Source organism: Myotis lucifugus, unplaced genomic scaffold (genome assembly GCF_000147115.1).
Source record: "Myotis lucifugus unplaced genomic scaffold, Myoluc2.0 scaffold_139, whole genome shotgun sequence".
Taxonomy (NCBI): Eukaryota; Metazoa; Chordata; class Mammalia; order Chiroptera; family Vespertilionidae; genus Myotis; species Myotis lucifugus.
The window spans coordinates 3,237,888-3,253,563 of record NW_005871187.1 but is presented as its reverse complement, the minus strand read 5'-3'; the positions used below and the strand labels follow the sequence as shown (position 1 = coordinate 3,253,563).

Here is a 15,676-nt window from a genome sequence, read left to right as displayed (position 1 = left end):
TCGACCTATGGATTGAAGGGTCACAGATTGGATTCCTAGTCAAAGGCACATACCTCGGTTGCAGATTCCCTATTGCAGACACATTGATTGGTTGCCTCCTGGTAAGAGCAAGTGCAGGAGGCAACCAATCGACGTGTCTCGCTCTCACATTGCTGTTTCTCTCTCTTTCTCCCCCTCCTCCCTCCCTCCCACTCTCTCTAGAAATCAATAGAAAAGAAAAATATCTTCAGGTGGGAATTAAAAATATAAGAAGAAAATATCTGAGAATGGATGGGGTAGATGCCATATTAGATGGTGGTTAAGAAGAAGTCTTGAGTCTACTGGCCTGGATTCATATGCTAGTAGTTACATTTGTTAACCATATGGCCTGAAACAAGTATTTAACTTCCCTATGTCTCAGATTATTCAGATGTAAAGTGAAAACAGGCTTTTCAATAGTACTTACTTCATAAGGCTATTGTAAGGATTAAGTAAGATAATACCTTTTTAAGTCTAGCATGTAGTAATGCCTCAATATGTGTTAGCAATTATATTGCATCCCAATATATTTTATTTCAATATTAGAGGCCTAGTACACAACATTCGTGCACTGGGAGGGGGTTCCTCAGCCTGGCCTGTGCCCTCTCACAGTCCTTAGCACAGAGGCAGGAGAGGCTCCTGCCACAGCCACTGAGCTCGCCAGCTATGAGCCCGGCTTCTGGCTGAGCGGTGCTCCCCCTGTGGGAACACACTGACCACCAGGGGGCAACTCCTGCGCTGAGCGTCTGCCCCCTGGTTGTCAGTGTGTGTCATAGGAACCTGTCGTTCTGCTGTTCAGTCAATTTGCATATTAGGGTTTATTATATAGGATATCCTTCTACCTCTGCCTGGACCTGTGAGGAACTCATGCAGGATCCCATGTTCGTTGAGAAGTCACACTGTGCTTTAAAATTCCAACCACAGCACTCAATTCTATCTAACATCAATCAAGCTTGGTTCTGGTCTAATTCCATGACCCTCAGGTAGACATGATATTTCCAAAGTAGCTGCTCTGGAGAAAATAAAGCTGAGAATTCACCAGATTATAAACATTCTGGAAGTAGGACAGGTTTCTCTTTTTTTTCTTATGGAAGTGCGCTATCTTGATAGTTTTATCTGAAAAAGTAAAAGTGGCTGCTTTCCTACAAAGGGAAAAACATTTTTGCCAAATGAAGTGAAAATTTACTGTTCTCTGTTTCTTCCCACAGTATCCGTAAATATGCTGAGGCCGTTAATTTGACCAGCTGGTTTTTGAGACCCTGCTGAAATGAGAGATGCCCTCGTTTTACATTTCCCTCAAATTCTACCACAAACCACACTTCTTAGGAGAAAAAAAAAAAGTCGCCATGTAAGCATGTTTACCTTCAACAGACCAGGAAGTTGAAACTTGTCCATAAATGATGACTCACCATTGTAGGTCTATAAAAGTAAAGGTGCTGGTCTATGGAAAGACAGCAGCCTGCAGGCACAGCCATTCAAGATGCACTCAGGTGTCCTGGCTGCCTTCCTCTTCTTGAGCTGGACTCCTTGTTGGTCCCTGCCCCTTCCCAATGATGAGGATGACGACGATCGGTCTGAGGAAGACTTCCAATATGCAGAGGTAGAGTATCTTGCCAGTCCCAGTGGTGTGAAATATATCATAAATGCCCTTCTCTTTTAAAAGCAGGGTATTTTGGTCTCTTTTCCAGCGCTACCTCAGATCATACTACCATCCCCTGAACCCCGCTGGCATCCTGAAGAAGACCGCAGCAAGCTCCATGGTTGACAGGCTTCGAGAAATGCAGTCTTTTTTTGGCTTGGAGGTGACTGGCAAACTTGACGATAAGACCTTAGACATCATGAAAAAACCAAGATGTGGGGTCCCTGATGTGGGTGAATACAATGTTTTCCCTAGAACTCTCAAATGGTCCAAAATGAACTTAACCTACAGGTAAATCAATGGCTATGTCTCTTTAATTTTTGTTAGTTTTCATATAGTAGTAAATGTCTAATTTTCAGCATAAGCTACAGATGAAAATGTCTCATAACATCAATTAATGTTATCGTAACCAGCATTAATTTTTATTGGAAATTTCAAAGTATTTCTCTTAGATATGAATCAAAATAGAAATAAATTAAGTTTAATAAAATTTGCAAATATAGTGCATCAAGCATATTTATTATAACAATACTAAAAAGAGAGAGTTCTACTCTTTCTACAAACTTTATAGAACTATTTCATCTATTTAGGCTATAGCAATACAATTGTAAACTTTTAGCATGCAATATAAGTTTTATTAAACATCTGAATACTTTAAATGTAAAATGCCAAAAGGTTAGATATTTGGAGATACTCATAATGTCTGATTGAATGCTTCATTTTAAAACTTTGTATGACATCATAGTAAGTTCTTTAAAACTTATTAAAGAACTTTTAGAGAATCGTTGCATTTTGAGTTGAAAAGCTATATTCTAAGAAAACATATTCTAATATAGTTTTCACCTTCTAAAAATTTAATTGAAACGTTTTCTGTTGAATAGAATTGTGAATTATACCCCTGACATGACTCATTCTGAAGTGGAAAAGGCATTCAAAAAAGCCTTCAAAGTTTGGTCTGATGTGACACCTCTGAATTTTACCAGACTTCACAATGGCACTGCTGATATCATGATCTCTTTTGGAACTAAAGGTAATGATGCAGAACCACTTTTGAAATATTTGTATGTTCTGCTCCTTAATTGGCTCTTAGTTTTTAATTTCTTCTTTAAGTCATCCATTACTTTTTACGAAATTCAACAAAAATTCACTGAGCTGCTGTGTTAGGCACTACTGGGTATAATTAGATTCTGAACTCTTGCTTTTGTGCAGAGCATGGTGACTTCTACCCTTTTGATGGCCCCTCTGGTCTGCTGGCTCATGCTTTTCCTCCTGGGCCAAATTACGGAGGAGATGCCCATTTTGATGATGATGAAACTTGGACAAGTAGTTCCAAAGGTAATATTTCTTATAAAGATATAATTAATGATTACTAGGTTAGACCATTAATAAGAAGTTAAAAAGTATATACATTATACATAAAAACATATGAATTATATTTGGTATTTGATTTTCCAAAAGTAAAAAGCTTATCTTATTAATTTCCACAAATGACATTTCTCTGACATTTCTATTTAACCAATGTGAAAAGTAAAAAAATGAGCAAAATCTACTTAGTTTAGTGATTTGAGGGACACTAACTAACTTTGAAATAGGACCAAAAATGTCTTTCTGTCAACCAAGGTGTTTTTACTGTGGATTACCTTTTGGTCTGTTAGAGAAATACAGTTTGTTACAAATATACATCTAAAAACTATTAGAGCTGGATATGTAGGTCATAGATGAATTGGATGTGAGTTGAAATAGTTTCTTTCCCACCCACTGATGGAAATATTAATGGTACAACTCCAGTCAAATTTATGTTCCCTGTTATAAGAGTTACCTATTTCAGATTTGTCTATATCATTGATTTTATAAATACCATTAAGAAACCAAGAAAGTTCTTACTGAAAATAGCATGAAATGGACCAGATGAAAGTTGTATTTAACAGAGAAAAATAAAACTTAGCTTTGAATAAATCCAGTCAGAAGTTGAATCTTCAAGGCTCAAGAGAATTGGAAATGTTTATTTCAGAAAGAAACCTACAAAAAAAAACACACCACAAATTGTTACACCTAGGTCTTAACTTTGAAGCTGTATTGACCCTTAGTTGTGACAACTAAAAGTAGTCTTCATAGATAGCTAATTTTTATTATTCATTTAAATTCAAGGTAGTATCTTTTCAAAGAGTAAAATTGGGCCTTGAATGATTAATGTCTCAACTCCAGTGGCTCCAATCTGTCTTTGGAAAGAAAGATAAGAATGTACATATTTATGTTCTGAATATTCCACAGGTAAGAATGGCTTTAGGAAGAAAAAATAATATTTAGTATTTTTAAGATAGAAGCTAGAGTCACAATAAACCTCAGTTTTAGGTTTCTGAATAAATTCTGGGTTTAAAATATTTAATTAATCCTGGTAAATCCACAGGTAAACCAGGATTAACTTTTCAGCTAAAGGCCAAAAATGGTATCCATTATTAGTCATTTCAATGACAAATTACTGTCATTCAGATTATGTGAACTTTGCTTGCTCTTCTGGCCTGCAACATTTACTGAGCTAATTATCCATTTTCTTCATGCATAGGCTATGGTAGCAAAGGGAATTTAAGGTCAATCTGAAACCACTGGCTCCAGTTTTCATGTATTCTTTTTCTTTTAAACTTTTTATCTTTTTCCAATTTAAAATACCAGTATTACGAGGCTAATAAGCTGGTGGAAAGAATGACTTAAAGAAAATAATGTAAATACAGAATCATAGTAGTCTTTTAAAGTAGAGGGGGGTTGGCCAATCATTTTACTAGTAAGGATTTCTGTTTCTTTAAACTGTAGGGTCTAGAGATATTCTGAAAAGGATTGTTTGTTTGGAATTTGTTCACAGTAGATTCTTAGACCCTCTTTAGTACACACTCCATCCCTGGTAATCATCCTTTTGGATACTGCCTAGTATTTCAATTATGTTCTACATAGCATCCTACATACTAGTACAGGATGGGGCAAAAGTAAGTTTACAGTTGTTTGTATGGAAAAATAATACAATAATACTATTTAATAATAGACAAACAGGATAACTGACCATACCTTTGCTATGCCTCCCATTGGCTAATCAGTGTGATATGCAAATTAACCACCAACAAAGATGAGGGCTGGTGGAGCAGGAGGCCTGACGTTTCCAGGGCCGGCTCCGGCCAGAACTCGGCCAGAGCGAAGGCCTGGGCCCCCGGTGCCGGAGGCAAACCGGTGCCAGCAGCCAGGGGAAAGGAAGCCTATTGCACGAATCTCTTCGTGCAACAGGCCTCTAGTTAATAAATAATAATACAAGAATAAACTCAGTGTTTCACATATATACTCACAACTGTAAACCTACCTTTGCCTCCACCCGGTTTGAACCCCCATGTGACTCCCACGACTCCTCATTTAAGGTCATCACTGTTCACTCTCCTCACCTGACCCGAGAAAACCGAGAACAAGTCAGGATTGCTAGTAAATTCTTCTTATTACCAAGTGGTTGAGAGCAATCTGTTGATATTCTAATTATGTAAGCAACTATAATGAGAGCACTAACTTATTCATAAAGATTAATAAATAATCTTTATAAATAAGATTAATCTTGATTCTTCCTTCAAGCAACTGAACGTTAATTTTAAAAAGTGAGTGAAATAGCAAAGAGAGAGGAACAATGACATACAAAATAGATGAGGAAAATAACATTTCTTCCATTAACTGCTCATTGGAAGACCTTGTTTTCTAATTGTTTCCTTGTTTCCTTACAGGCTACAACTTGTTTCTTGTTGCTGCCCATGAGTTTGGCCACTCCTTAGGTCTCGACCACTCCAAGGACCCAGGAGCACTCATGTTTCCTGTCTATACCTACACTGGCAAAAGCCACTTCGTGCTTCCTGATGACGATACGCAAGGGATCCAGTCTCTCTATGGTAACTCTTTTTTAAAAAATATATATTTTTATTGATTTCAGAGAGAAAGGGAGAGGGAAAGAGAAACATCAATGATGAGAGAGAATTGTTGACTGGCTGCCTCCTGCAAGCCCCCTACTGGGGATAGAGCCCGCAACCCAGGCATGTGCCCTTGACCAGAATCGAACCAGTGACCCTTCAGTCCGCAGGCCAATGCTCTACCCACTGAGCCAAACCAGCTAGGGCTTAACTCTTAATTTATCAGCTTAAAAGCAAAATAGATTTATACATTTATTTTCTAAATTATCAGTGAATTTGCCACTACCACCTTTGCCATTGTGGCTTTGTTATTAAAACCTGGGAAAACATGTCCACTTATTCTTTCCAAATAGAACAACCTGCTTAAGTAGAAAATATTCCATTCTCCAAAGTTCTCATAACTCTTTATATTTGTGTTTTATACATTGCAAGGTACATTTGATACTCTCAAAACACCTCTGACATAAGAAGGGAAAATATTTTATTCCCCATTTAACCAATGAAGACACCAAGCCCTGTAGATTTTATAATTTTTTTTATATCCTCACCTGAGGATATGTTTATTAATTTTAGGTAAAGGGGAAGAGAGAGACAGTAGAGAGAGAGAGAGAGAGAGAGAGAGAGAGAGAGAGAAACATCATTCAGTTGCCTCCCATATGTGCCCAGACCAGGGATTGAATCCACAACCTACGATGTGCTCTGACCAAAAATCTAACTCACAGCCTTTTGGTGCATGGGACCATGCTCCAACCAACTGAGCCACACCAGCCAGGGCTAAGCCCCGTACAGTTAAATGGTATATCCACAGCTGGGGGTGAAAGGGAGATCTTAACCAGCTTTTATAAATTCTGGGCATTCTTTCGACCACAATGGTTTGCCACAGTAGAACTATTCAATTGGCTTGTAGTAGGTTTTAATCAACATCTACAGTGACTATTGTAAAAATTTCTTTCTTTTTTCCTTCCAAATTTTTAATAATATTTACAAAGTAATTAATCCTAAACTCAAACAAGCAAATTAGCCACCAAAAATAGAGTTAAAGCCATAGTGCACGGGCATCAGTGTAAAGCTCCTGGTACACAGCTCAGAAAACTTGCTCATGCCACCCAACCCATTGTCTCCCCTCTGGATTTCAATCTACTATAACAGCTAGTGTAGGTGTGAGCAAGCACTTTGTAATTATTCTTCCTACAATATTGTGACCAAGGGACTTGACGATTGAAGTCATATGTACTAAGTAGAGAAAAGGGTTTAGAATAGTCATTGTACACTGCACCTCTTTTGCACTCATGTGAGGTGGAAAGTTTACAAACACGTGGCAAGTCATGTTAGTGCTGCCGAAGGCCTGGCTTTTCACTGAGAGACAGCTGCACGGTGGGAAACTGGTGAAGCAACATGAGCTGTTGTTAACAGCTGGGAAAATAGGCAAGAGAAAGAGCCAAGATAAGGGCTTCCATAGGGACGATGGGCCATCAGAAATGGCTTCAAGAAGAAATGTGTTTCTCAAGAGCAGTCTGTCAATAGTTGTGCAAAGCATGGGGGAAATGTCCTCAATCTTCCCCCACCCCCATTTCTATCACCAACCTCCAAAAACCTAAACTTGTATTTCAAATGAATCTCAAGGGGTTTTGAAGGATGAAAGCAGAAGGGGACATCCCACCTGCAAGACCTTGGTAACCCTGGGGGAAGGAAGGAAGATAACATGGTATTTGGTCCATTATGTAGGAGGAACAGGATTTACTAGTACTGCCCTCCCTAGAGGGAGCCCTCTCCTACTCTCCATTAGCAGGACCAGGTCATCAGTAAGGTTCTCCTCAGCAACTTCTTTCATTTATTTATGATTGCAGGTCCAGGAGATGAAGACCCCAACCCGAAACACCCCAAAACCCCGGACAAATGTGATCCCTCCTTATCCCTCGATGCCATTACCAGTCTCCGAGGAGAAACAATCATCTTTAAAGACAGGTATTCTTGAAATTATTTTATAAAATCTGCATGTAACAAACATCTGTGAAGCCATGTCTGCAAAATGCCAAAACATCCAGTCAGACCTCCAAATGGTGAAGTGAACAGTGAACATAATAGAACTTTGAGCAGTGTACTTACCTATTTCAGATGAAATAGCTAATAGATAAACGTTTATTTTTCAATAAATAACCTTGGCATTGTACAATTTTTCAATATCTTTGGTCTACTCTTCTTTATAAAGGTAGTCAAGTAAAAATGTAAGTCCAATTTATTTATTTAAAAACACAAATATTGGAATTAATTACCATATTAGTAAACTGTTACTCGTAATGGCTACATGAATTCCTTTTGGTGTGAAAGACTTTGCACCAGGTACACATGTTGGAATATGCTTTACAACCTAAACCTGTAGGCAATGAAAAACGAAATATTTAATTTTTAATTTTAATCTGCTTATAAATATGCTTATTTGTTCATTTATTCATTCATCAGTTAATTGTTCCCTCACCTGTGACCCGCTAGCATTTCTATACCCTCTATTACAGCTCTAGTGACACTGTACTATACCCCAGGTATTTTCTCATTCAGGTTCCCCAGGCCATGAGACCTTGGCTGATGCAGTTTATGTAACTCGTGTTTTCTTTCCAGAGCCCTACACAGTGCCTGGTATATTTGTTTTCCACCTGCAAGATCTGCAAACTTGAGCAAAGCATGGTCCCAATCCACAAAGGACTTTATAGCCTTCACAAAGGCTCTGTGAGACTTTAAATTTGAGTACTGCAGGCTAGAGTTAGGATAGCAACAGCTTGGATAACTGGCACTTAAAGGGAAATGCTTTTCTCCTTCACAGGCGATAGAGAATGTGTCTAACTTGTCTGCATTGATATAGAGTCAGGTGTCTAGCAGGATAGAAATACTGCACTTACAAAGTGACAGAAAACTGTATTTTTATTTTTGTGTTAGATTCTTCTGGCGCCTGCATCCTCAGCAGGTTGACGCGGAGCTGTTTCTAACAAAATCCTTTTGGCCAGAACTTCCCAACCGTATTGATGCTGCATATGAGCATCCCTCCCATGACCTTATCTTCATCTTTAGAGGTAAGCTTTCCACTAGCTAGGCCTCCCACGTAGGCAGTGATAAACTTGATGATACCAAATACTTAGTAAAATGATCACTCCTGAAAATATACCTAAATTAAGAATCAAGTATACCAAAATGGAAAAGAGAAAGCACCTAAAACTTTTTATCAAGTATCCTCAGATTTGACAAATGGGAAGTCTACATTACTATGATAAGTATATAAGGGTATATATACACATATACATATATACATATACATACACTATATGATGAATACCCACTTTTGTTTCATAGCAATCATGTCAATTTTTTTCTATTTCCTTTTAAAAGTCATTTACTGAGCAAGCATTATAACACTGTACATTTTGAAAAATTGAAAAAATGTTAGCCATAATTCCCCCCCCCCGAAAAGTCTATTTTCTCACTTTCTTTTCTAGTCCTTCACTCTATGTAATATACATATTTAAATATTTATATTCATAGAATATTTAAAAATTCTACCTGTTCCCTTGACATAAAAATCATAAAAAATTTTCCAAATTGTCACTCCACCATTGTGATCATAATTTATAGTGGTTATATAGCATTCTACTGACATTGTTTCTATTGTTTCACTAATATAGTTAATGCTATAATGAAGTTATTTTTTAGAGGTGGAAATAACTTTTTATCTCTTATAAAATTTGACTTTTCAGTCTAATTTACTGTTCCTACCATGCTTCTTATTCATGCAGAAATCTTAATGTATTTTCCACCCAGTTTTAAACTTAATATTCAGAGGAAATAAGTTGCCAAATTAATTATTATGTTTGGTTGGCTATTTTTGTGTTAAGTAGGAAATTAGAATCTTAAAACTTATTTTTTGTGTGAAGAATGCTCATATTTCTATGTTTCACAAATATGGTGACCACCAAAGCTGACTAATTTATTTCTAAATAATTAATTGTGGACAACAAATACTGACTTGTTTATTTTTAAATGTATAAGATGGTTCTTTCTTTGTTAAAATAAATGTCTATCTATGTGAATCCTAATAGATTACCTTGGATAATAAGACCATCCTTTCACTTTTTCTAGGCAGAAAATATTGGGCTCTTAATGGCTATGACATTCTGGAAGGTTATCCCAAAAAGATATCTGAACTAGGATTTCCAAAAGAGGTTAAAAAGATAAGCGCAGCTGTTCACTTCGAGGACACAGGAAAGACCCTCTTCTTCTCAGGAAACCAGGTCTGGAGGTATGGCTGCCATCTTTACTGACCCATTATCTTGTGTCATGGAGGCAAAGTGAGTCTTGTCCATCTCTCACGACTTTAAGTTATTATCTCATGCATTATTTAAAATGTTGGACTGTCATATTAATTTCTGTTCTGTGTCAGCTCTTGCACGCAGCCTCTCAGACAGAGATTTTCAAGTTTCAAGTCCTCTTGAAAATACACATATATTCATATAATTCTCACCACTCTTCTTTCTGAGCCATTGGTTGTAACTCAACTGTGCTAAAACCATCTTTTTTACACATAGATGCTAAAACCATCCTTAACACAACAGAAAAGTATTCAATTCATTAACATATGTTGATTTTGCTCTAAGAACACTTTCCTAATAATCTACTTTCAAGCAATTTGTGAAATGGAAGTAAGCTTGTAACTGTCCTTACAAAGATGGCCTTTAAGCCAAGTCAAAAAATACTCACCAGGCATCCACTATACACTCAGTATTGTAATTCCTTATTTTTAAAATCTACTAGATGTTTTAAATGAACTTAAAATTTTAAAACTTGTCAATTTTTGAAAGAGACCATTATATCGAATGTATTATTTCTAAGTACTTTCTAAGAAATACAACCTACTTAAGAGGTTTTTTTTCTTCTTATTAAATAGCTATGATGATACTAACCATCTGATGGATAAAGACTACCCCAGACTAATAGAAGAGGACTTCCCAGGAATCGGTGATAATGTAGATGCTGTCTACGAGAAAAATGGTAACTAATTCCGTTGCACTGGCCATAATGGAGTGCTCTATAGTCCCTCAAACTCATTCCCTTATAAAGGATTTTTATATAGGACTTAGATGTGCTCATAAATGTTGCCATGAAGGAGTTAGTCCGTCCGTGTGACTACTTCCACAGACAGCAAGCAAAAAATATCATGCTTAGCATAAATGAGAATTTTACTTAATGATTGTCAAACCTTAAACACTATCTAAAACCATGCTTAAAGATGCCAAGATGCAGGAGTATTGCCATAATTCAAATGAGGGGTAGAGTGGGGAGTACTTTATATATGAAGATCAATGGCTATCATAATTGTATAATGATTTTTACTTTAATTATGAGAAGGGATATAACCCCCAACTTAAAATAAATAACTAATATCAATACTTCAGGCATCAAAACAAGAACTCATGAAAAGACAACTAACTTGAGGTGATAATTTAGGTGAGCTGGGAAACTTTAGACCTTTCCCCCTCAAACTATAAGCAATATAGTAAAGCGTTAGCAGGGTTTATAAAGATAAATAAATGTTGGCATATTTTTTAAAAAATGGCATCTGGCAGAATGGGCTTTTTAAGAGTAGCTGGAGTAAACCCTTACTGTTTTCAAATTTAATTTTTCTTTTTTTGGTCTTTTTCTTATAGGTTATATCTATTTTTTCAACGGACCCATACAGTTTGAATACAGCATCTGGACTAACCGTGTTGTTCGGGTCATGCCAGCAAATTCCCTATTGTGGTGTTAAGTGACTTTTAAATGTTGTTATTTAAATCCTGAAGAACATTTGGGATAAGGATTCAAGGATCTGGGAAGGAGGGAGTGGGGGAGGGGCAGATATCAGGGAAAGCTTCGTTCTGTGAACAAGCTTTAGTAAGTTATCTTTGACTATATAATATCTATATGGCTATGCGTGGCTGGAACCACATTGAATTTTAAAGTAATAAAATTCAATTTCTCTAAGGATCATTTAATTTCTGTGTCCTATATAGAAGCAATAACTGACAATATTTCCCAACATTAAAAAATGAAACATAAATGGTTTGTCAAGGAGAGTTAGCATAATTTTTAATATATTTATAAGGAAATTTTGCAAAGGCATAAGTATATCACATTTATATAATTAATAAGTCATCTTTGTCAAAAAATATAAAATAGTATAAAATAGAATTTGGGGGGTACCATATGGTAGCTATAGAAAAATAAAGGGAAGTGTCTGTAATAAATATATTGTAAACAACTTTGCAAAGATATAATATGGGTTTTGCATTGAAGGATTTGGGTGTATATGTACCTTTTCATACAGACACTAAAGCCACATCAACGTCACTAAAGGTAGGAGACAGAGACTAATAGTGAGGACAGTAGATGAGGCCTTTGGATTCTGTTTAATTTTACTTTTAACAATGACTCAATGGCTACTTTCAAAGAACACAAATATCTCTTTGCTTATTTATAGAAGATAAAGAGGAACAATCTCTCTGTATTCAAATATTTCAGGTCTTTCAAAAAAATCAAAGTAAAGTATTAAAATTGTTATAAAAATTATCTAAGATAATTTCTCATAAAATTGTTGGATTAAGATTAAAAGTAGCATTTTTACCCTATTTTTATCAAGACAATTGTTTCAGTTGTCTAATTTACCTTTGGTATATAGGCTATCTTATTTATAGATATAGACAAAATATATCTTATATATAGAAAGGAGGTATGTTAAAACAGAGACATCAAGATAAAGAAAAACAGTTTAAATAGATTGTGGTCCTCCTGAGGATTTGCAACAATGTCTTTTTCTCTCCCTTTAAAACAAATTCCTCAGTACTTTTTACAGTGCCTGGCACTTGGCATTTATTGAATATATGAATGTCCATCGAGGGGTCTGAGAGATCTTGTTTATAAAAACTCAGGCAAAGAAAAGAAAATGTGTTATGTTTGCAAAATGTATTATGAAGTGTTTATATTGTTTATAATAAAAAAGATATTTTCAACACATGGTGTTATATTTTGTCTTTTGATGTATTTTAAGCTTCTCTCATTTAAAAAATGTCTAAATTATCCCTTTTTCTTGAGAATGTTTCATGGGGACTAGAGCTCACTCACTATTTAAGTTTCATTTTGTTTTGTTTGTTTGCTTTTTGTAAGACTAAATTCAGAATTTAGAATTCTTGTACCAGGCTATTTTAACTAAGGTTCTGGTAGTTTGGTCAGCTTGGTGCCAGCTTCCCTAGAGAGTTTTGTAGAATAATGACGTGGAAGGAGCATAGATCTGGAGTTGTAATGCTTACTCAGTGATGAACTTCGCATGTAACTTTGGACAGGTCATTTAGTCAATTTGGGCTCTACTTTTCTGATGTTTAACATGAGAAGATTAGCAGCTTTGGTGAAGTTGGGAAAATATGGGGAGGCAGGAAACTCTAATGAGGAAGGCAAACACTATCTATCTAGGGACATCGGGGTCCACTGAGTTTAAGAGATTAGGTCCCTTCTGTTCCCTAAACATTGCCCACCCCCAAACATTGAATAAGTGCCTGTTAAATGTAGGCACGTAAAATGTTGAGATGAACCAGAAAAACTTGGTCTCTAGCCCTGAAGAGCCAACACAATTAAAATTTATTAAGTGCTTTTTCAGAGGAGCAGTGACCACTTGCTATGAGTTCAGCGAGAACTGCTGATTTCTTTCTCCAAGTATAGCCCCCAAAGTCAATCTATGCATTTATTATCTTCCTTGACAATTTAGTTTGATTTCGGATTTTTAAGGTTTGCTATTGAAGTTGAACATAGTCAGTCCACCCATCCATATATCCATCCATCCATCCATCCATCCACCCATTCATCCAACCATCCATCCTTCCATCCATCCATCCATCCATCCATCCATCCATCCAATAAATATTAATTGAGCACCTCAGTAAAGTAGATTCTAAGGTTACAATGAAGAACAAAACCTCATTGCTTTCATGGAGCTCACAGTCTAGTTGGAGAGACAGATATTAATCAAATAAGTACAAATTACAACTGTGATAAAGAAAAGGAACATGGTGCTCTGAGAGCATATAATAAGAGAGATTTTATCTACTGTGTATGTAGGGAGAGGGGCACTGTAGGGCGGCTAAAGAAAGGCTTCACAACTGAAGAGATACCCAAGCTCACGCCCAAGGTGAGCAGAACTGGGACAGTGAAGGGAATCAGGGAAAAGTCTCCAGCTCATCTCTCCAGACTCGAGTGCAGTGTATTTGCCCAGGACCTCAGGTCTGGCAAATGCACTCCAACGTTTGTGGACATAGTATGACTTCTCATAAAATATTCCCCTTGGTTTCCTCAGGTCGCTCGTATTTTATAGTGGATCCTGTGAGAATTAACTGCTCAACTCATAATGATCTCTTCGTAGTTTACCTCACCCCCATTGGTAAGCTCCAAATAGACATTGTTACACTGCACTTGAGTTCAATTGAAGCTGGTAAGTAATAGATTCTTTCTCAGATAACAAGGAGGGAAAGTTTGAAAAACCCCTGAAAGTGAACCACTCGCCCAAAGGTTTGTGAAATAGGAGCAATTGAGAAGATCCTATCTACACTAATAAAAGACAAAGATGCTAATTGACCATACCTTCGCTAGGCCCACCAGCCAATCAGAAGAGTATGCAAATTAACCCAACAAAGATGGCCATTAAATTTGCATACTGCAGGTGGGGCGGGCAGCGCGAGACGCCACCCGCGGGATCCGGGCCGCAGATCAGGGACCAGGAAGGCAGGGCAGGCAGCGCCAGATGCCACCTGAGGAGGCGGAGCCGGCGATCGCCCCAGCCAGAAGCCTGAGGCTTGGGCAGGGGCGGAACCTGCAATCGCAGGGGCTGAGTGTCTCCTGCCCAGGCCTAATGCCCCGGCCAGAGGCCTGAGGCCTGGGCAGGGGCGGAGCCTGTGATCAGAGCGGGCTGGGGGGGTCCCCTGCCGGGGCCTAACACCCTAGCCAGAGGCCTGAGGCCTGGGTAGGCGATCAGAGCAGGCTGGGGTTCCCCTGTCCAGGCCTAAGGCCCCAGCCAGAGGTCTTTGGCCTGGGCAGGTGATCGGAGTGGACTAGGGATCCCCTGCCCAGGTCTAACGCTCCTTTGGCCTGGGAAAGGACGGAGCCTGCTATCTGAGCGGGCTGGGGGTCCCCTGCCCAGGCCTAACGCCCCAGCCAGAGGCCTGAGGCCTGGGCAGGGGCGGAGCCAGTGATTGCATGGGGCTGGGGGTCCCCTGCCCAGGCCTAATGCCTGGCCTAAAGCCTTAGGCCTGGGAAGGGGCCGAGCCGGGGATCGATGTGAACTACAGAGGAAACACCTTTTCTGATCGTTCATTGGCTAAGCTCCCCGTATGCCACTGGTAATATTCTTAGTAACTTTGGTAATAAGAATCCAAGAAGGTGATCTAGGGTTTTTCCACCTCACTCCTGGAGAAAAAAACAAAGGTCTGCTGCTGGAGGGGCTAAGAAATGTCATATCCTGCCCTAGCCAGTTTGTCTCAGTAGATAATGCCTCAGCCTGCCTACCACAGGGTCTGGGTTCAATTCTGACCAAGGGCGTGTACCTAGGTTGCAGGCTCTTCCCTGGCTGGGGCCCAGGTCAGCACTCATGCAGGAGGCAACCAATCAAAGTGTTCCTCTCACTTTGATGTTTCTCTCTGTCTTTCCATTTCTCTTCCACATTCTCTAAAAATCAATGGAAACATATCCTCAGGTGAGGATAAACAAATAATAATAAAGAAATGTCATATCCTATGAAAGACACATCTTGAAAATGCCTAAAGAAAGTTGTCATTTTTTCATGGTGAAGGGACTGGAGTCCGTGTTGATGAAAACACCTTGCTGGCTGTGGTGACTGGCAGTGGCTGCAGCAGTGGGGTAATAGGGCTGATGCCTTCCCCTGATCAGCCCAGTCGCCTCCCACAAAGGGAGGCCAGACTGCGGCTTAGGCCTGCTCCTCAAGGGGAGCATGGAGCAGGCCTAAGCCATCAGTAGGATATTCCCTGAGGGCTCCCAGTATGTGAGAGGGGACAGGCTGGGCTGAGGG

The 15,676-nt window shown here is 38.5% G+C and overlaps 1 protein-coding gene across 1 annotated transcript; it reads left to right on the top strand.

Annotated features, from left to right (window-relative positions):
* The first annotated feature begins 1,457 nt into the window (after nt 1-1,457).
* Nucleotides 1,458-12,542, top strand: LOC102427353 (collagenase 3). Its single transcript, XM_006094673.3, has 10 exons — nt 1,458-1,618; nt 1,707-1,948; nt 2,539-2,687; nt 2,867-2,992; nt 5,407-5,568; nt 7,434-7,551; nt 8,518-8,651; nt 9,712-9,871; nt 10,517-10,620; nt 11,277-12,542. The coding sequence occupies exons 1-10, from the start codon at nt 1,499-1,501 to the stop codon at nt 11,375-11,377; spliced, it is 1,416 nt and encodes a 471-aa protein (XP_006094735.1). The 5' UTR covers nt 1,458-1,498; the 3' UTR covers nt 11,378-12,542.
* The last annotated feature ends 3,134 nt before the right edge of the window (nt 12,543-15,676 follow it).